At 40.8% G+C, this 23211-nt stretch overlaps 1 protein-coding gene across 1 annotated transcript in view; it reads right to left on the bottom strand.

Moving 5' to 3' along the window:
- Window positions 1-7310: 7310 nt before the first annotated feature.
- The window catches only part of LOC100690711 (uncharacterized), a 36426-nt gene continuing 20525 nt past the window's right edge, over window positions 7311-23211 (bottom strand). Inside the window, exons 4-7 of the mRNA XM_025907015.1 lie at window positions 10604-10888; window positions 9442-9807; window positions 9092-9213; window positions 7311-7316 (exon numbers count right to left, since the gene is read on the bottom strand). Coding sequence (XP_025762800.1) covers window positions 7311-7316; window positions 9092-9213; window positions 9442-9807; window positions 10604-10888 — 779 coding nt within the window. The remainder of the gene's footprint in view (window positions 7317-9091; window positions 9214-9441; window positions 9808-10603; window positions 10889-23211) is intronic.

The following is a 23211-nucleotide window of genomic DNA, read 5'->3' as shown; positions in this document are numbered from 1 at the left end:
CTGAAGATGCGGCTCCGCCCCAGTCCTATCCAAAGTAAAGTCAAGACAACAATTCCAGTCCCCACCCAACATGACACAGTCCCCATGAGCAGCACCACTTAATTTTTCTTTTAATGTTGTAAACAAAATCTCACGCTCAGACCCTAACGTTGGTGCATAGACATTAACAAAAGTAAAAATAAAACCTTCAATTTCAGCCTTCACCAAAAGGACTCTGCTATTCACCATCTCTATGCTAAAAGAAACATTCACATTTAGAGAAGGAGAAAATAAAATAGCAACTCCTGCGCTAAAATTTGTCCCATGGCTAAGAAACTTCTGCCCTCCCCACCACAGATCCCAGTCTATTTCATTTAAACTGTCAGTATGTGTTTCTTGGAGAAAGACTATATCTAATCTCTTCTGTTTGATCACCTCAGCTAATAAGGCTCTTTTATTTGCATCTCTGCACCCATTCACATTCAAGGAGGCCACCCTCAACCCCTGCACATAAGAGGAAGCCATCAAGAAAGCAAACAGAAAAACCCAGCAGAGATGAAACACCCAGTGTTGTATGATCATGACGTTTCAGCGTAAAAACTTCAGTGCCTCTATCGATTCAGACGCTTCAACTGTTTCCTCAGACCAGTAACATGTTTCTTCAGGCGATAATGCTTTTTACCATCCAGTAAGTTCAACCCCACAACTTTCTGAAGAGGCATAGCTGACCGAATGAATTTCTCAACATCAGGGAAATATTCCCTAACATTCACCTTTTTACCAAAGGTGTCATCCAGAAAAGCAACAATTTCCTCCAAAGAATACAAATCTGCATTTTGAGACACACTGTCTGCTACAGAAACATCAGAGTCAGAATCACATTCCATATCATTCGCGTCGTTACCATAACAACCAGCAGGCGTCCTGCACTGCTGCTCCTCCACCCCTCCGTCCCCCGAGGCAACAACACACTCTACACCCAACTCAGAGCACCCGATTTCATCCCCATTCTGCGCCGTACTGACCGCAGGTCCAGCCTCCACTGTCTCTTTCGGCTTGGTTGTAGTCATGCAATCACTCACCTCACTCCACACCAAAGCCGTCCGCGGGAGAAATGCCGACCTCACCTCGCACCGAGGGCGCAGCGTCCTCTTTAGATAGGGCAGTTTCACCACCAGCTGGAGGCACAGCTCCAGCCGGGTCAACAGCGGCTTCGCCCCGCATTATAGACACAGCCTCAGCCGGGACAAGAGCAGCTTCGTCCCGCACTAGAGGCACAGCCTCAGCCGGGGCAGCAGCAGTCTCACCCCGCGCCGGAGGCGCAGCCACGTTTAGTGCCTGCTGCCCGCTAACCCCCTCCCAACTATCATCCACAGCAGGTGCTGCTGCAAGCTGTTTGTGAGGACACATTATTTTCTTATGGCCCACATCTCCACACTCAAAACATTTCATGTTCCCAGAACTAGCATACACCATGTAAAACCCTTCTTCATGTTTGACACGGAAGGAGACATCCAGTGTCTGCGTGGGGGAGTCTAAAAACATGAACACTTGCCTCCGAAGGGACTGAACATGCTTTAACTTGGCGTCCTTACAGCACAGACTCACTGTCCGGAAGCCACTGGCAAATCTCCCAAAGCGCTTCAGTTCTTGCTCCAAAGCCTCATTTGGAATAAACGGAGGCACCCCCGACACAGTGATCCGAGTGGAGGGCACTGCGAGGGGAGAAACCTGCATAAATTCATCATTCAAATACAGGCCACTCTCTGTAAGCTGATTGACAAACGCCTGCTCTTTCAAGAATATGACAACCGCTTTATTCATACGTGAAGCATACGAAATGTTTCCATGCCCCACCCGCTCACCTACAGCCAACAGCAACTGCTCGACAGTGGTGCTCGGCTGCGGCACCACCCTGACTCCATGCTTCAAAGACAGGGACAGCGTCCCACTGGACGCCATCCCTGCCAAACTAAAATACAAACTACATAACCACAAACAGCTATGAAACGATCATACAATAAACACAGCAAGAAAACGGGGGAAAAAAAAACATTCAGTGAAAAAAATCACACACTCTCACTCAGACACACCAAACTCACCACCATCAAACTCCCAGCATGCAGTGCGAGAGAGAGAGAGAGAGAGAGAGAGAGCAGGAAAAGAGAGCGAGTTTTGACGTTTAGCGTGTTTGGAGTGTGTAGTTAATGTGTAGTGTTGTGGATAGTTTTGTGTTGTGTGTCAGAACAACGAGGCGACTGCTGTCTCCAGGTAGAAACAGGAGTGATACACCTGCTGCTGTCAGACCTGCAGGTATCAGGCTGTGATGTTCTCCTTTGTAGTGGACAGAAATTATGTTTTTGGAGTGGCACAAATAATTTGTGTGGCATCTTATTGAAGAACAGCTGATTGTTCTGTAAATAGTTTGAAATGGTTATTTTAAAAAAAGGGTAAAAGGTAAATGGATGCAAATAACTTTGTTGTTTGCAAAACTTGTGCATAGGATTTTAAAATTGACAATTTATATTTACATTTAAAGTTATGAAATATGATTCATTGTTTGTGGTTGTTACAGTAAAAAATATAACTTTTTCTACTCTGATTTTATGTTTTTTGTCTGATTTTGGATCAATTGTGTTAATACAGTCTGTCAAAATGAAAACATAACTGTAAATTCAGACACGTGAGGTTGTGCTGAAAAGGATGATACCAAACAAGGCAAAGTAAATAGTTTTTAAAGGTGAAATGTGGAGGAAACATCAAAAGTAGTTAAAAATGGCCAATTATACCCTGGACCCCAGAGGGTTAAATGTTTTTTTAAAGTAACGAAATAGTTACTTTTTGAGTAATTAATTACTTTTAGAATATTGTAACTCAGTTACTAACTCAGTTACTTTTTTTTGAAGAAGTAACTAGTAACTATAATTAATTACTTTTTCAAAGTAACTTGCCCAACACTGGCTGAGACTGAAGAAGTCACTTGGATGAGTGACGAAATGTTTCTCCCACAAAATGCTACGTCCAGATGAACAGAATCAACTTTTGGAGATTTACTTTCCTGGATGATTGAGCATGCATCAAGACCACTCACTCACCCTTTCTTCCTGCCTCTCAGCTGCTGAAACTCACAGTTTGTTACCATGGAGGAGTCACTCCTTCATCTGAGATGAAGCCTGATAGTCTGACTGCTGCAATATAACATTCAGTCTACACTTTCATTTTTGTGCAAAGATGATAAGCAGACTTAAGGAAAAATATATGAACTCAGTTCCACCACTATTAAAAAAAGAAAACAGTGGTGTCTTACTCACATTACTGCAGCAGCAGATTGCAAGTAAAATAATCTGAAAGTCACTATTTGACTAAATTATTTAGATGAGAAAATGTATATTTAACACATTTGAGGAAATACTAATAAAATAAACTAAATATATGTCCGATTTAGAAATCTTAATTTTTTTTCTTTTTGCTCTATAAAATAGTTGTTTTTATTTTTCAATCACTCATCGTAGCAGTAGGATTTACATGACAATAAAAACAAATTAAGTTTGAGTGAAAAAGTACATTTTTGGCACTCTCTGGGCAACTGACTCAGTGACTCAAATGACTTAAAAAACCCGATGCATTTTGGTGAGTGACTCATTTAAACTCGATTCGGTAAAAAAAAATCAAATTTACCATCACTAATACAAATCCCTTTGGAGAAAACAGCTTTTAAATATGTTTTGTTAAATTCCAGATGTTTCTTTGCAAGGAAAACTCAAACACTGAAACAATACCACCAGTAACCTCCTACATATGAAAATGTGGTGTCGTTAAAGACATAATAATTTCATTAATACCCAATATCCAGCAAAATATGTAGTTTGTACATTTTATTCCTAACGAAATCAAATGTATATATTGTGGAAGATTAGCCAAATTTATGTAAATTGGCCAGAACATGATTTTTTTTTAAATAAACAAACATGACTGTGACAAATTTTACACAGTAATTCAGAGTCTAATAATCCACTCAAATAAAAATATAAGTTCAGCTAATAGCTTTATTGATAAGTCAATCAATAATATAATTCACATTTTAAATGATCATATGTGTTAAAGTTTGAATCCTGACCTGAGAGTTTCCACTGCACACTGTGAACTCTTTAGTCCAGCAGACAGAAGCTTCACTCCTGAATCCTGCAGGTCACAGTTACTCAGGTCCAGCTCTCTCAGACTGGAGGACTGGGCGCTAAGGACTGAGCACAGAGCTTCACAGCTTCTCTCTGACAGGTTACAGCCACTCAGTCTGAAAAATAAAAGATAATCTATAATACTTATGTAAAGTTTGCTATTATATTATTATATTACACGTGCCATCTATTTATTTTTGAAGGAAAACTTAACATTACTAAGATACAACATCATATGGATGAACTTGAATAAAATGTTTAACTGGTTCTTTTTAAAAAACAAAATGTCAATTGATCTGACCTCAGAGTATTTAGTTTACAGTTTAGACTTTGTAGTCCAGCAGATAGAAGCTTCACTCCTGAATCCTGCAGGTCACAGTTACTCAGGTCCAGCACTCTCAGACTAGAGGACTGGGAGCTGAGGACTGAGCACAGAGCTTCACAGCTTCTCTCTGACAGGTTACAGCCACTCAGTCTGAAAAATAAAAGATAATCTATAATACAGGGAGTGCAGAATTATTAGGCAAGTTGTATTTTTGAGGAATAATTTTATTATTGAACAACAACCATGTTCTCAATGAACCCAAAAAACTCATTAATATCAAAGCTGAATGTTTTTGGAAGTAGTTTTTAGTTTGTTTTCAGTTTTAGCTATTTTAGGGGGATATCTGTGTGTGCAGGTGACTATTACTGTGCATAATTATTAGGCAACTTAACAAAAAACAAATATATACCCATTTCAATTATTTATTTTTACCAGTGAAACCAATATAACATCTCCACATTCACAAATATACATTTCTGACATTCAAAAACAAAACAAAAACAAATCAGCGACCAATATAGCCACCTTTCTTTGCAAGGACACTCAAAAGCCTGCCATCCATGGATTCTGTCAGTGTTTTGATCTGTTCACCATCAACATTGCGTGCAGCAGCAACCACAGCCTCCCAGACACTGTTCAGAGAGGTGTACTGTTTTCCCTCCTTGTAAATCTCACATTTGATGATGGACCACAGGTTCTCAATGGGTTCAGATCAGGTGAACAAGGAGGCCATGTCATTAGTTTTTCTTCTTTTATACCCTTTCTTGCCAGCCACGCTGTGGAGTACTTGGACGCGTGTGATGGAGCATTGTCCTGCATGAAAATCATGTTTTTCTTGAAGGATGCAGACTTCTTCCTGTACCACTGCTTGAAGAAGGTGTCTTCCAGAAACTGGCAGTAGGACTGGGAGTTGAGCTTGACTCCATCCTCAACCCGAAAAGGCCCCACAAGCTCATCTTTGATGATACCAACCCAAACCAGTACTCCACCTCCACCTTGCTGGCGTCTGAGTCGGACTGGAGCTCGCTGCCCTTTACCAATCCAGCCACGGGCCCATCCATCTGGCCCATCAAGACTCACTCTCATTTCATCAGTCCATAAAACCTTAGAAAAATCAGTCTTGAGATATTTCTTGGCCCAGTCTTGACGTTTCAGCTTGTGTGACTTGTTCAGTGGTGGTCGTCTTTCAGCCTTTCTTACCTTGGCCATGTCTCTGAGTATTGCACACCTTGTGCTTTTGGGCACTCCAGTGATGTTGCAGCTCTGAAATATGGCCAAACTGGTGGCAAGTGGCATCTTGGCAACTGCACGCTTGACTTTTCTCAGTTCATGGGCAGTTATTTTGCGCCTTGGTTTTTCCACACGCTTCCTGTTGACTATTTTGAATGAAATGCTTGATTGTTCGATGATCACGCTTCAGAAGCTTTGCAATTTTAAGACTGCTGCATCCCTCTGCAAGATATCTCACTATTTTTGACTTTTCTGAGCCTGTCAAGTCCTTCTTTTGACCCATTTTGCCAAAGGAAAGGAAGTTGCCTAATAATTATGCACACCTGATATAGGGTGTTGATGTCATTAGATCACACCCCTTCTCATTACAGAGATGCACATCACCTAATATGCTTAATTGGTAGTAGGCTTTCCAGCCTATACAGCTTGGAGTAAGACAACATGCATGAAGAGGATGATGTGGACAAAATACTCATTTGCCTAATAATTCTGCACTCCCTGTATTTTCAGTTGTTTCCCTCCACGGCTAAACAAAGCACTCTAAATCAAAACAAAACAAGATGAATTTCAATACACAGCAGTATATTCACAGTTGAAACCAGATATTTACATACACTTTATTTATTCTTTTACTGTTAAACATCAATTTAGAGTAAACTTGTTTTGTTTTAGATAAATAAATATTGAAATATCTTTTGAATTAGTTAAATGTCAGAATAAAGAGAGACAGAGCTGTCTATTTTTATCACTTTCATCAAATCTAGGAGTACATATACACTAAGTTTATTGTTAATTAATAAGAAAACTCCAGACGATTCCATTCTGAGCTGAAGAAGCTTCTGATTGGTTAGTAGAGTCCATGTGAGTAAATTGGTGGCACACCTGTGGATGCATATAAGGCAAAACACAGAGCCTGTTTCTTTGACATGTACAATTAAGGAATACAGATAGTTTCTCTCTTTACTCTTAAATTTAACAAATATGTTTTTTTATATTTATCAATCTAAAAAAACATTTAGTCTGATTTGATGTTACAATTCAAAAAGTTTTTGTGTTTTTATCTGAAGAGTATGTAAATATCTGGTTCCAACTGTATATTTGATGATGTTGGTGTCTGGCTTGATTGTCAGCACAAAGAGGGAGAGAGAGGAGCAGAGCGGGAGATGGAGGAACAGAGAGGGAGACAGAGGGACAGAGAGGGAGAGTGAGAGGAGCAGAGAGAGAGAGGGAGAATGAGGACAGAACAGAGATGGAACAAGAGCAGGTGAGACAGACCTGTTAGTCAAATGGTTGTTTACCAAAAGTATCACCATATCATAGGTACTCATGTATCTTGTACCTAGTGTTTCTTTTTAGGTTTGTTATTTTTCAAATTCTATATTTATTAAGTTTTGCAGGCTTGTTTGCACAACAAGGCTAAATAATTATATAAACTTTTCTCAATCTAAATAGTGGACTTTGGTAGAATTAAAAAATAAGTGTAGTGCAGGTCTATGATGATTTTTAGTGCTACTATCATCTAGTTCTGATTCTGGTTCTGTTTTGGTTAAGTCCTAAGTAGTCCTGATTTTGAACTGTTATAGTCCTGTTTTAATTCCTTATCACTTCTGGAAAAACAGAGAGGGTGAGAGACGCGACAGTCAAGTGGGACGTGCGTCTGTGCGCCCTCTCAGTAAGTGAGTGAGACAGTAGACAGCGGTGAGGAGGGCTGTGCAAAAGCAAAATCACATGACACCCGTAAACGAAGCAGCATCTGGCTGCAGTTTAAATACTTTTTTGTCTCTGTCTTGGTCTCGTCTCGACTTGGTCTCGGTCTTGTCTTGGTCTATTGGTCTAGGTTTAGGCGGTCTTGACTACAAGTCTACCATGTTGTTCTGGCCACACCGAGGTAACAGATTTATTTTTTTTTAAAAGGGGGGAAATTGGGCATTGCAACAAAGGTGAGACACAAACCAGACCTTAAAATAAGAACATCTGAAAAAGATGTAGGTGCAGTCTGGTAGCTCAAGTATTTGCTTTAAAAAAACAGAGCTAAAGTCCTGGTTGTTGGAGACAAGTGAACAACTTGAGGATAATAAACCTGTCAGAGGCTGAATAGGCTGGATCTGGATTGTGCTTTGATTAGAGTTAAAGACAAAAATATTTCAGAAATGCTGACATGTCCTGCTGGAGTGAAGTATCATATTTGACTAAGTGACTATTTTTTAATTTTTCTGAAAAGGCAGTGTTCTCTGAACTGAGCACCTCTGATTTATTTCCCATGATTTTAAGAATGAAGAGATGAGTTCATGTTTACTCACAGAGCTTTGTTGGAGGCTTTGACCACTGGCAGCAGCCTCAGAAGAGCCTCCTCTGAAGCAGAGTATTTCTTCAGGTCAAACTCATCCAGATCTTTTTCTGATGACAGTAAGATGAAGACCAGAGCCGACCACTGAGCAGGAGACAGTTTATCTGTGGAGAGATGTCCTGACCTCAGGGACTGTTGGATCTCCTCCATTAGAGAATGATCATTCAGTTCATTCAGACAGTGGAAGAGATTGATGCTTTTCTCTGCAGGCAGATTCTCACTGAGCTTCTTCTTGATGTACTGGACTGTTTCCTGATTGGTCGATGAGGTACTTCCTGTCTGTGTCAGCAGACCTCGTAGGAGAGTCTGATTGGTCTGCAGGGAAAGGCCCAGGAGGAAGCGGAGGAACAAGTCCAGGTGTCCATTTGGACTCTGTAAGGCCTTGTTCACAGCACTCTGGTGGAGAGATTTTAAACTCCTTTTCTTTTTAAATAATTTAGTCCACTTGGAGGTTGTTTGTTCTTCCAGCAGATTAAGTCCAGAGTTGATGAAGGTCAGATGGACATGAAGAGCAGCCAGAAACTCCTGAACACTCAGATGGATGAAGCAGAACACCTTGTCCTGGTACAGTCCTCTCTCCTCTTTAAAGATCTGTGTGAACACTCCTGAGTACACTGAGGCTGCTCTGATATCGATGCCACACTCTGTCAGGTCTGATTCATAGAAGATCAAGTTTCCTTTCTGCAGCTGATCAAAAGCCAGTTTTCCCAGAGACTCAATCATCTTCCTGCTCTCTGGACTCCAGTGTGGATCTGTCTCAGCTCCTCTATCATACTTGACCTTCTTCACTTTGGCCTGAACCACCAGGAAGTGGATGTACATCTCAGTCAGGGTCTTGGGCAGCTGTCCTTCCTCTCTGGTTTCCAGCACATCCTCCAGAACTGTAGCAGTGATCCAGCAGAAGACTGGGATGTGGCACATGATGTGGAGGCTTCGTGATGTCTTGATGTGGGAGATGATCCTGCTGGCCTGCTCCTCATCTCTGAATCTGTTCCTGAAGTACTCCTCCTTCTGTGGGTGAGTGAACCCTCTGACCTCTGTCACCCTGTGAACATACTCAGGGGGGATCTGGTCTGCTGCTGCAGGTCGTGTGGTTATCCAGACGTGAGCATAGGGAAGAAGCTTCCCTGTGATAAGGCTTGTGATAAGTACATCAACTGTGGTGGGCATCGTAACATCAGTCACACTCTTAGTGTTGTGGAAGTCCAGAGGAAGTCGACACTCATCCAGACCATCAAAGATGAACACAACCTGGAAGTCTTCAAAGCTGCAGATTCCTGCTTCTTTGGTTTCAGTAAAGAAGTGATGAACAAGTTCCACCAAGCTGAACTTTTCCTCTTTCAGCACATTCAGCTCTCTGAAAGTGAATGGAAATATGAACTGGATGTCCTGGTTGGCTTTGTCTTCAGCCCAGTCCAGGGTGTATTTCTGGGCTAAGACTGTTTTCCCAATGCCAGCCACTCCCTTTGTCAGCACTGTTCTGATCAGGTCCTGTCTTTCGGGTGTGTCTTTAAAGATGTCTTCTTGTCTGATTGTTGTTTCTGGTCTGTCTGGTTTCCTGGATGTTGTTTCAATCTGTCTGACCTCATGTTCATCATTGACCTCTGCAGTCCCTCCCTCTGTGATGTAGAGCTCTGTGTAGATCTGATTCAGAAGGGTTGGGTTTCCCGCTTTAGCAATCCCCTCAAACACACACTGGAACTTCTTCTTCAAGAGAGACTTGAGTTTAGGCTGACACCTCTGAAGAGTATCTGAATCAAAAAAAGAAGGAAAAATAGAAACCTGGTCTGAAGGAGGCATGTGACGTACTTTGCCCTTTGTTGAGCCTACCATATGTTTTAGTTTTTAATATACTTATTGTACCAGAAATTCATCAAAAAAGGGGCTACAGGAATTCCTAAATGTAATTCCTGAAAACAGCCACATTAAATGTTTTGAACTTACACATCTGCATTGCTTTGCAGCTTTTCATATGTACCTGATGCCAACATGTGCAGGCTAAACAGATTTCTGCTCTCTGTGCCTCTTCTCCAAACTTTGCAATCAAAAATAACAACATTGAAGTGTCATAATGTTCCCCACTGTCTTGTTATTTAAAGAAGCATCTGAGAGAGATTAAGTAATTCACATTTAATTCTAGTCGTAAATTACAATGGCGAAGGATAATATAAACCCTTTCTGGCCACACAAAACATGTGCTTTATTTTATTATATATAAATGTGGCATTTTTTTCATTAAACATTTAAGTCAAATGACTGATGCTTTTCTTTTTTAAAGCATTCAGTTTGCATGGTTTTTAAAAGTAAAGAACACTTGTGTTTATTAAATACAGCTCATATTAGATCTAAGTAGTTTCACAGGTTTATGATGATCATCAAAATTCCTCCATGTACTTCAGAAAATATATTTGCAGGCATTTAACAAATCCAAACATTCACCGTAGAATGACGTTCTTGCCCTCTCCTTTTTCTTACAATGAATTCTGAGGTTTCACTCTCACATCTCAACAAACTGCAAGGTGACCATTTTTATTCACATGACCTCACCTTGTTGAGCAGATGGATCAGAGTCTAAACGCAGCTGAGAGAAAAGAGAAGGATCTTTGATCTGAAGATGTTTGATTGTTATCTTGCAGGCTTTGTCTCCTTTTTTCCTCACTGTGTCGATGAAGCTGCGTGCCTTATCTGCTCTGGCTAGGTTCTTCTCCAGTATCGATTCTTTCTCCAACTCATTTAAGACAGTGTCATATACGAGGTCCTCAAGGAGCTGTGTGAGGATTTCTGTTGTTACCCTCCAGACAAAGGCTGACCGCACCCTGGCAAGCTCCTCCTCTACAGGAAGAAGAAAGAGACATAAACATGCTTCTCAGTCGAAATCATGTGAAAAATACAGTGGAACCCCGACTTACGATAAGATAAGATAAGATGACCTTTATTAGTCCCACAGGTGGGAAATTTGTTAAAACTCAGAATGAGCAGAGCTGCTGTAACAGGCTGCCGCACACGGGGGGCGCCGGAATATTACAGAATATTCGATATACGAATACCCCAAGTCACGAAAAATTCAAGTTACGAAGGCACTGAACTGCAATATTTCTGCCCGTGGTACGGCAAAATGCCCGTGTAATGAAATCCGCTGGCTCTGATTGGCTGAGCCTACAATGCCTTCCGAATCATGTGACAACCCCTTGGCTTCTGTACTTGCTCTTCGCTGTTCCACTTGAATGACGTATTGTTGTTCTAGTTAGCAATTAACCTATAGCCTATCATTCAGCATCGTCTCACTCAAAAGGCGCGATGGGTGCTTCGACTTACGAAAATTTTCGACTTACGAAAGACCCTCGGGAATGGATTAATTTTGTAAGTCGGGGTTCCACTGTATTCTAACTTTGTTGAATTAACACTTCATCTCATCAACAAATACTGAATTTTAGGGTGTGTGGGGTTAAAATGATGCCAGCTTAAAATGAAACTGAAGAAAAAAATTGAAACTGAAAAATAATATTGTAACCGATACACAGATGATCTATATAGCATGTATAGCATACAGCTGTTCTATATTACTATACAGACGGGCAGAGGTGGGTCGAGTATCCAAAAATTGTACTCAAGTAAGAGTAGACTTACTTTAAATTATTATTACTCAAGTAAAAGTGAAAAGTAGTCGTCAAAAAAGTTACTCAAGTAGGAGTAAAAAAGTACTTGGCGAAAAGACTACTCAAGTAGCGAGTAACTGTTCGAAATGTCAGATTTATTTTTTTAAATAAATGTTATCAGACAAACAAAAATAAATAAATAAATATACAAATTTTAGTATTTTCAACAGGAATACATGTAAAAACATCAACAAAATAAGGCACAACAATTCTAATTTCCAGATTTCATTTTTTCACAACATAAAGCTTTTTTCACCAATACATACAGTAAATAATATAAATATATAAACAGTGCAAACAATTTCCAGTGACAAGATATGCTGTAAACTTCTAAATATTCATTTCTGCTCCAAATGGCACAGCAGCCTCAGTGAAAACATTAGAACGAGGCATCTTCAACATATGTTCATACAAGGCAGCTCAGTTTACCATAAGTTGTATGGGTGTGCATCTATTTCTGCATATTTAACAAAAATGTGCCATTTCTTCACTCAGTGAAGTGATGGTTAAGCTTCAGCAGCAGTTTGCTCTCAAGGTTCTTTCTGTGAAGCTGTAACTGTTCAGCAGTGAACAGGAGTCCTGCATGACTAAAAAGTCCTTCACAAGCTGCAGATGCAGGAAGAGCTGTATTGACTTTGATCGACAGCTTCTTGATGTGAGGAAAGCCATGCAATACATCCATACCTCCAGTGAATGGACATGAAAGGTACCTCTCCAGCTCCCCTGTTTCTGGCTTTCCTGGCCCCATGGATCCATCATCTTAGTCGGTTAGGCTGCTGTTTGTGCTGGCCTCATCCAGCTCTGAGTCTAGGTGATGTCTGATGAAGTTGAGACCTGTGGAAAGATGTAAGGTTTTCAAAAGAATTAGGTCTGGTCATTATAGTGCTGTAAACACTGCCAAGCTGCGGATGTTGGCAAGAAGATTTGATCACACTGGAGATGTTTTTTACTAACTCTTGTTGAAAAACAAAATCTTGTCATTCAATTCAATTCAATCTTTATTAGCAGACTTCATGTCCATAAAAAACAAGACAGAAACACACACACACACATACATCTATATCTATATATAGATATATAAGTATATAAAACATTAGTAAAAATATAAAACATTTGTAAAAAATTTGTAAAAATATAAAACCATAATATACATAAAACACAATTACTTAAAATAAATCAATAAATACACAAACACTTTAACCAGTGCTTTCTCAGACTGGATGAGTAACGGGAACCACTCAGTGTCGGATCTGTAAGTGCTAAAATTATACTGTTACTCGAACCATCCAGTCGTTCTCTAAAATTGTACATTAACTTTCTTAAAAGTGCTTTAAAAGTCCAAACACCCACAGCTACAAACATCTGACTGGCACTACCACTTCTAGGTATCCTGCAAAGGATTCTCATCGCATCATTATATGCAACATGCAGCTTCTGCATGCTACATTGTTTGTAGGATGACCACAAGGGGGCAGTATATAGCGGTGTGCAATACGCTTTAAACAAAGCCACTTTAACTGGAAGTGAACAAAAGCTGAATTTGCGTGCAATAGTATTTGCCTGCACATAGAGCTTACATCGTTGTCTGTAAATGTCATCATCATCATTCATTTCCTCAGTAATAAAGTGACCGAGGTATTTAACCTTTTTATGAACTTCAAGAGTTTTTTGGGCCAGTTTAAACAAAGGGAAATTTAGCTGTTTCATTCATATCCCGCATTCCAGATTAAGTTTAAAATAAGAACGCATGCAAGTACGAACGTGAGAATTACGTATATTGTAATAGGTATATTCTACCTACCTACATGATAGTATATTGTACAAACATGAAAAGTATATTGTTAGAACAATATACTTTTGTTAGAACAATAGTATACTATAATAATACACTTCTCACGTTATAATGTGACATAGCTCTATTTTTCTTGTTACACCCCAGCCCAGGGAAACCCGGCGTGCAACATAAGGAAAATAAAAATAAGGAGAACTGCCCCCACACTCCCTGCTCTCAAGGAAGATGAACCAAAAAACAACTGCCACGGATTTCACAACAGCCAGTCAGTTTATTAAGGCCCAAAAGGTAGCGGGCGTCAGGGTGAGCATGGCCAAAACAACAAACCAAAAACTCTAGAAATGAAATGTAGCTGGCTTACCTTCACAGAAAACCCCAAAAGAAAATAACAGGTGTCTTACCTGCCTCCCTAACCAAAAACAGGAGAAAAGGTTCCCAAAGAAAAATGGCTTCTCACCCCTACAGCTACCGAGTAAAATTAAATATTGACAACTATGTACATCTATATACAACACTATTTACAACACGGAAAAAGCTTCCAGAATACAAATTCACACGCAGCCACATGCACAGTTCGTTGGGAACAGGAAGTAGGCGGGGGGGGGGGGGGGGGCGTGCCAGTTGAGAAGGGTCCTCATTTATAGCCGGCCTCTCCCAGTCCTCCACCAATGGTCAGCCTCCACCTGGAACTCACATAGCAGCAATAACACAGGACAAACTATGCCACCCTCTGGTGTGGCAGACCAAAAAACACAATACAAAAAATATCCATAACACTGAATCATAACATACCCCCCAAACCAAGAACAAACTTTCCGTCCTGAACAGAAAGTTTGATTCATGATCTAGACAGCGCGTCAGCCATGACATTATCTAAGCCCTTCTTGTAACGGATTTCAATGTTAAAGTCTTGGAGGAGTAAAGACCAGCGCATGAGGCGTTGGTTGCTGTTCTGCATCCGAGATAAGAACACAAGGGGGTTGTGGTCAGAAAATACCATTGTTGGAAGAGGATTGGACCCAAGGTACACTTCGAAATGCTGCAAGGCGAGCAGCAAGGCTAAAGCCTCCTTTTCAATCGTGCTGTAATGTAGCTGGTGTTTTATGAACTTTTTTGAAAAGAAACAGACGGGATGGTCAAGGCCATGTTCATCCTCCTGCAGGAGCACTGCACCAGCCCCCAAAGCACTGGCATCTACCTCGAGCTTGAAGGGACGTGTAAAGTCCGGGGCGGCAAGTACAGGAGCACTGCAGAGGAGAGCCTTGGCAGCTTCAAAGGCAAACTGACATGTCTCTGACCACACGAATGGTGACTTAGGACTGGCAAGGCTGGTTAACGGGGCTACTACCTCAGAGAAGTTTTTGCAGAAACTGCGGTAGTAACCGGCCATGCCTAAAAAACGACGCAGCTCGCGACGCGTTTGAGGAGCTGGGAAGTCTACTATTGCCTGCACTTTTGCGGCAACAGGGAGGACTCGACCCTGTCCTACTTGCTTGCCTAGGTAGGTTACCACAGCTTTTCCAAACTCACATTTAGCCAAGTTTAGTGTCAGGGAGGCATCACGCAGGCGGTCAAATATTTCGCTAAGGGTTTTGAGGTGTTCAGTCCAAGTGGATGAATAGGCCACTATATCATCCAGATACACTTCACAATTTCTGACTCCATGTAACACAGTGTTCATCAGTCGCTGGAACGTGGCTGGGGCATTTCTTAACCCGAACGGCATGACGGTATACTGCAAAAAATGGTCAGGCGTAACAAAGGCACTGATTTCGGATGGACGGTCAGTTAACGGAACCTGCCAGTATCCCTTTAGGAGATCAAGCTTGGTCACGAAGGTTGCTGATCCGACACGGTCGACCAAGTCATCCATGCGTGGGAGTGGGAAAGAGTCTGGTTTTGTAACAGCATTTACTTTTCGGAAGTCATTACAGAAACGGGAGGTTTGATCGGGTTTTGGGACGAGAAGTGAGGGTGAGCAAAACCATGGTCAAGAAGATACTGGACTTCTTGCTGCATTATGGCACGCTTAGTGGGATTTACTCTGTATGCATGTTGCTTTATGGGCTTGTGATCACCCACATCAATATCGTGACTTAGTACATGCGTTTGAGTGGGGATATCACCAAACAGAGTTGGGTAATTTTTAATGAGCTCACGGACATCAGATTTGGCGGGATCAGACAGATGTGCTAAATAGACATCCAAGTCAGCCAAGATTTCAGAGTTCCTCAAACGCGCACCAGAAACAGAGCTGTGCCTGTCATCCAACCCATCATCGCAGGGACTATATAAGGGTTGAGAGACGGATACTGACACAATAGGTGACACAGCAGGTGACAGACTAGAGTGTTCATGATCAATGTACTCCTTCAGCATGTTGATGTGACAGACGCGACTTTTCTTCTTACGATCAGGGGTTAACACGACATAATCGGTTTCACTTAGTGTGCGCTCAATGACATACGGACCGGAAAACTTTGCCTGCAGGGGAGAACCAACGACGGGCAAGAAAACCAACACCCGATCACCTGACTGAAACATCCGTGCTACAGACTTTCTATCAAAATGGGTTTTCATTCTGACCTGAGCCTTTGCTAGCGCGTCACGAGCAAAATTGCAGGTGTGGGACCTAATCAGCCAGGGTTTCGGGTGAGCTCATTGTGAAACCTGGCCCCACCTTGTCATGTGAATTCCTGAGGTCAGATGGCCCGCTTTCACACCTTGGCGCATGTGATTAGAGGATCACCAGGGGGTCCTTTGTCCCTCCTTGGGGGGATACTCCCACTGGGTTTAAATCTGGGACTCTCGGCCATTTGACCTTAGAACTGAAGAAGCTTCTCGGATGAGAGGTGAAACGTCTTCAAGCAACTCAAAGAAGTCCAGACGCTTTTCTTTGCAAACTCCTTTGACTACGATGACCTGGATGACTGAGAACCTTCACAGACCCCTTTCATGCAGTTTAATACACAGGAGCTCTTTAAGCTCCTTTTTCTTTGCATTCAATGGCACAGTCACATCAAAGAAATTGGCAATAAGAATGAGGTCATCCTTTTTACATCTGTCCAACTTTTCTTCAGTTGGGCCTAAAGTGAAATCCTCCAATTTAAATTCCATACTAACACACACACACACCCACCCACCCACACAAGAAAAAACTGCCAACCAGAAAAGTAGAGCCAACCAAGAACACAGGTAACCCACCTGTGACAACAGCAACGAAAAAGAACAAAGCACAAAATAGCCCACACTCCAAGCCAACCCGACGAAAAAAAAAGATGGCAACATAAGGAAAATAAAAATAAGGAGAACTGCCCCCACACTCCCTGCTCTCAAGGAAGACGAACCAAAAAAACAACTGCCACGGATTTCACAACAGCCAGTCAGTTTATTAAGGCCCAAAAGGTAGCGGGCGTCAGGGTGAGCATGGCCAAAACAACAAACCAAAAACTCTAGAAATGAAATGCAGCTGGCTTACCTTCACAGAAAACCCCAAAAGAAAATTACAGGTGTCTTACCTGCCTCCCTAACCAAAAACAGGAGAAAAGGTTCCCAAAGAAAAATGGCTTCTCACCCCTACAGCTACCGAGTAAAATTAAATATTGACAACTATGTACATCTATATACAACACTATTTACAACACGAGTCCAAGTGGATGAAAAAGCTTCCAGAATACAAATTCACACGCAGCCACATGCACAGTTCGTTGGGAACAGGAAGTAGGCGGGGGGGGGCGTGCCAGTTGAGAAGGGTCCTCATTTATAGCCGGCCTCTCCCAGTCCTCCACCAATGGTCAGCCTCCACCTGGAACTCACATAGCAGCAATAACACAGGACACAAACTATGCCACCCTCTGGTGTGGCAGACCAAAAAACACAGTACAAAAAATATCCATAACACTGAATCATAACATTCTTTTGCCCCGGTGGCAGCTCTACGCTTCCGTATCCGAGGCTTTTCAATGTAGCCTCACAAAATTGTCACGACTACAACAACCGTGAAAAGAGTTGGATGGACATTGCTACTCAATCACAGCTGCCTGGTCAATGTTTTTCATTAGTAATTTAGCAAAGTTGATGATGGTGGTTTGTGTGTGTCTGTGTGAGTAAAAGACAGAGAGAGGGAGAGCGAGGGACAGATTTTGTATGATAAGCTTCATGTAATGGACACACAGTTTGAGCATCAGGCCGTATAGTGTGAGACCCTGGATCGTGTCCTATGAACTTCTAACTCCTGAGATTCAATTGTACAGTTTGAGCAGAACTGAATAAAGCGACTGAAAAAAATCAGTGTTTGCCCAGCTTAATGCAGACTGTTTAAACTAAACAAGCTGCTGTTTCACATAATAAATCCTGTCACCTGCAGTATTGCCTTCTGTTTCAACAGTTAAAGCAGTAGAGACGAGCTGTTTACGTGTGCGTGGAACTCTAGCTTGTTTAACCAGGCTAGCTGTTAGCTTATAGCTCACGCTAGCTAACCAGAGAGCAGTTAAAAGGACAGCTGCACAAAACACCCACAAACTTATCTCACTACAACGTAGCGCCGAAAATATGACGCGCGGCTCGAGCTCCACACAGCTGCTGTAACATAAGACTGACATCCAGCTAACCACAGCTAAAAAGATATTTACAGAAAACTTACCGTTTCCTGAGGTTACACGAGTTCAGTTGTTTCACGCTGAAAAGTTGGTTTGTTTTGCCTCTCACTGAAGACATAGCTGTTGTTTTGTACTGCTTTTAAGCGAAACATTCTTTGTATGCGAGTCCAAGGGTGTTCATCCTCTTCAGCTCCAGCGTAGATAACTGGCTGTGCCATGTTTTTTTTTTTTTTTTTTTTCAACATGTGAACAATATACAGGTACATTTAGAAAAGAAAATAAGAGAGAGAAAAATATATATATATATACTATACAAAATACATACAAAAAACCCCAAAAACATTCTGATTAATTTACATGTTGAAAGGGAGTGGGAAGAAGTAAACACTTATTTAATCCCACCCCGTTGCCATAAATTATCAGCTTCCTTACTTCCTTACTGATATAATTTGTAATAGAAATAGTGAACAGATTTCTGATATACTTTATACTATAATTACGGAGCCCCGCAGGGGACATGGGAGAAAAAAAAATTACGATGAACTTTTGCGAGATCTCGCAAAACTTTTGCGGGATCTCGCAAAACTTTTGCGGGATCTCGCAAAACAAACTCGGGATCTCGCAAAACAAACTCGGGATCTTGCAAAAGTTGAATTCCAACAATGGCGGCAGCTACTTAGTTGTAATATTACTCTTTCTGGGTCACAAAATAAACTTTTAAGATATTTTGAGGCGTGAATGTAGCTATGTAAACGTCAAATATCTGCTCGGTTTACAAGACATCACATATTTGCAAAAGTGCTCCGACGTTTTCGGAGATCTGACACCCACCATCTCGAAGCTAACGGGAGGTCGAGACCTACTACAGCCGGGAGGAACACCGCTCTCCCGGCACATCGTGCCTCGACCTCCCGGTCGGCTTCGAGCTGGCGGCCTCCGAAGAATGCGGCTAAAAGTTTTGCTAGATCTCGCAAAAGTTTTGCGAGATCCCGAGTTTGTTTTGCGAAATCTCGCAAAAGTCCGTCTTAATTTTTTTTTTCTCCCATGTCCCCTGCGGGGCTCCGTATATAATATTACATCATGATTTTTTTTTTAATTGTGTTTTTTTTTTTAAATAGAGACATTCACTTAATTTCAATATTTTCCTTTTCTTTATAGTTCGAGAAGATCATATTTTTATAACTCCTTTTGAACAGTATTATGTTTGGACATTGCTTTAATTCCATATTCAGACTGTTCCATAGTTTCACACCATGAACAGAAACACAAAAGCTTTTTCTTGTAGTACGTACCTTCCCTGATTTGAAGTTACAAAAAACCCTTAAATTATAACTTCCTTCTTTCAAAAAAAACATACTCTGAATATTACCTGGCAGTTCTTTATTTTTTGCTTTGAATAGAATTTGTGCTGTTTGGAATTTCACTAGATCATCCATTTTCAATATTTCAGACTGCAAAAATAGTGAGTTTGTATGTTCCCTATAACCTGCATTGTGGATGATTCGAATTGCTTTTTTTTGAAGAGTGAAAAGTGAATGTAATGTGGTTTTATAGTTATTGCCCCAGACCTCTGCACAATAACTTAAGTATGGTGAAACCAGTGAACAGTATAGAATGTGAAGTGATGTTCTGTCGAATACCTGCTTTGCCTTGTTTAGTATTGCAATGCTACGTGATACTTTGGAATGAATATATCTTACGTGAGCTCTCCAGTTAAGTTTTTCATCTATTATTACCCCCAGAAATTTATTTTCACTGACTCTTTCAATATCAACACCATTTATTTGAATCTTTGCATTTGTATTTAAACTACTATTTCCAAATAACATAAGTTTAGATTTATTCAAATTTAATGATAATTTGTTTTTATCAAGCCAGAACTTCACTTTACTTATTTCATTAGTCATATCCTCCAATAAATTCTGCAGATCATCACCAGAGCAAAAAATGTTTGTATCGTCAGCAAAGAGAACCATTTTTAATACTTTGGACACTTTACAGATGTCATTAATGTACAAGTTGAAGAATTTTGGACCCAAAACTGACCCTTGGGGTACACCACAAGCAATGTCCATACATAAGGAGCAACCACCATTTAATTTCACAAACTGCTTCCTGTCACCTAAATAACTCCGGACCCAATCTAAAGCTACCCCTCTGACACCATAACGTTCCAGTTTTCTTATTAATATATCGTGATCTATAGTGTCAAATGCCTTTGACAAGTCTATGAATAACCCAGCCACATATTGCTTTTTGTCTATGGAATTTGTGATGTATTCTATTGAATCTAATAGTGCCAATGATGTTGATCTGCTTGATCTAAATCCGTACTGACTTTCGGTGAGTAGTTTATGTTTATCTATAAATTTTTCCAGCCGGTTTTTAAAGAGTTTTTCAAGAATTTTTGAGAATTGAGGCAGTAAAGAGACAGGCCTGTAGTTTGTGAAATGGTGTTTGTTGCCAGATTTGTATAGAGGTATAACTTTTGCTATTTTCATTCTATCTGGAAATCGACCAGTTTGAAGTGATAAATTACAGATGTATGTAAACGGTTTTATAATAGCCTCAATGACTCTTTTAACCACTATCATGTCAATATCATTACAATCCAAAGATTTCTGATTTTTACATTTTTTGACAATTTCAGAAACTTCATTTTCGTCAACGGCTGTAAGAAACATAGAATATGGATTTCTGTCAATCAGTGTATCCGGTTTTTCCTGTGCTTTCCCAGGATCAGTGATTGTTCTTGCTAAATTTGGTCCAGCAGTTACAAAGAATTCATTGAGACTATTTGCCACAACATCCATATTGTATTCTTCATGGTCATTACAAATGAAATACTTGGGATAGTTATTTTGTCCAGTCCCACGTTTTATAACACTGTTTAGTATTTCCCATAATCTTTTATTATTATTTCTATTTATATCTAATTGCTTCATATAATAATCATTTTTACTAAATCTAAGTATATTAGTTTTCATGTTTTTCTTCTTTCCGCGTGTCTGCTACTTTGATACGCTTGGGCGGCTCTGGCCGCCACAGTTTCAAACTGGTCATGTGACTGCATGGCCATATCTGATTGGTAAAAAAGTTACCGGAAACTCCACTGGCGGCATATTATCTAATGTGTTAAACTAATAATTTTTTTTTTCAGTAACGAGTCAAATTTTGGAAATGTAGCGGAGTAAAAGTACCGTTTCTTCTTCACAAATGTACTCAGTTAAAAATATCTACAGTAGTGGAAGCGTAGCTCTCTGAACAGACTATAACAGTGTGCACACTATAACAGAGACTACACCATGTCAGTGTCCTAAAACTACAGCAGTAACCAATGTGGTGAATGTTGTTCTTGTGGACATCCTCAATGGCAGGAAGTGGAGTCCCTGTGATGCGTTGGGCAGTTTTCACCAACCGCTGCAGTGCCTTGTGGTCAGCAACAGGGCAGTTCCCACACCAGACTGTGACATAGTTGTTCAGTTGTTCTATCACACAGCGGTGGAAGTTACCCAACATGTCAGTAGACAGGTGGTTCTTCTTCAGGGTCCTCAACAAAAAGAGGCGCTGATGGGCCTTCTTGACCAGGCTGGAGGTGTAAGTTGACCAGGACAGATTCTCAGAGATGTGGATCGCCAAGAACTTGATGCTAGAGACCCGTCCAACAGCTGTGCCATTTATGTAGACGGGGTTATGGGTATCTGTCTTCTCCCTCCTGAAGTCCACAAGGAGCTCTTTGGTTTTGCTGGTATTCAGGAGCAGGCTATTGTCAGCACCACACAGATAGGTGCTTTACCTCTTCCCTGTAGCAGACTCATCGTTGTCACTGATGAGACAGTCACCGCGGTGTCATCTGCAGACTTGATGATGGAGTTGGATCCATACTAAGGTCTGCAGTCATAGAGGAATGGGCTCGGCACACACCCCTGTGGAGTGCCAGTGTGAGTGTGACAGTGGTAGAGCTGTTATGGCCTGGCCTAACATGCTGAAGTCTGTTGGTCAGAAAGTCCATGATCCAGTTATAGATGGAGTTGCAGAGTCCAAGATCCACACGTTTGGTGATCAGCTTGTGCTGAATGCTGAGCTGAAGTCAACTAACAGCATTTTTGCAGAAGTATTCTTGTTGTCCAGGTGTGAGAGTACACAGTGAAGAGCTGTGGATACAGCATCCTCTGTACTCCATTGTTTCGATTGGCAAATTGGTGAGGATCCAGTGTGGGGGGCAAGCATGTCTTGAGGTGCATGTCCTGTAATGCGTCAGGGCCAGCAGCTTTGCGAGCATTGTGTGATGGAGAACTTTGCTTGTGTAATGTTATAAATACTTGGATAATCCTCAGAGTCTCTGGACTTTTACTTAGAGATATTATATTCAGTCCTGTGGATAGTTATATATTTAAAAATATATTATCCTCTGATTCCTGGTTACTGGTTACTCTGGTATAAATGACTCTGAATTACTTTATGGTAAATAACACACTATTGGCAAAAAAAAAAAAAAAAAAAAACACTGTGAAAGAATTCCAGATCACAAGTCTGTAGTTCGACATACAAGTGACGACCTTTGACCTTCATCAGTTTTTATTTAATTGTGTCAGAGAAACTCAAACGTGCTCTTCATGCAGCTGAGTACATCAAGTGTTTAAAACAGAAGCTGTGCAGGTCTGAGATCAGCAGCTTTGTGAAACACCAAACTGAGGTCCTGTTAATGCTGATATATAGTGACACAGTTACATGAGTGATTAATCCTTTTGTTTTTTGTCTTTAACTTTATCAATAAAGCTGCAGCTTTCACTACAGCACGTGTGGTACTTTAACCTTTGTACTGTTTTCATCAGTTCATTTTGCAGTTAACATGTTGGATGATCTGTCTGCTGTCACTGGGTGGTGCTGAGGTCTGAATCTGAGGGCAGCTCCTGTAATCACAAAGAGAACAGAATCATCACAAACTGAAATATAAAGTTTATCTCTCAAATCTGAAATAAAGCTGATCCTTCTGTCCTCACACACCCAGGAAATGTAAGTTCTTCTCTTACATTTCTTTAGTTCTTCAGCTCTGCTGACATATGAGCTGTTTATATTTTTTAAAGCCGTATATACGAACAGATTTTC

Source organism: Oreochromis niloticus, linkage group LG5 (genome assembly GCF_001858045.2).
Source record: "Oreochromis niloticus isolate F11D_XX linkage group LG5, O_niloticus_UMD_NMBU, whole genome shotgun sequence".
NCBI lineage: Eukaryota > Metazoa > Chordata > Actinopteri > Cichliformes > Cichlidae > Oreochromis > Oreochromis niloticus.
The sequence above is the reverse complement of the archived record's forward strand: the minus strand, read 5'-3'. Positions and strand labels throughout refer to the sequence as shown.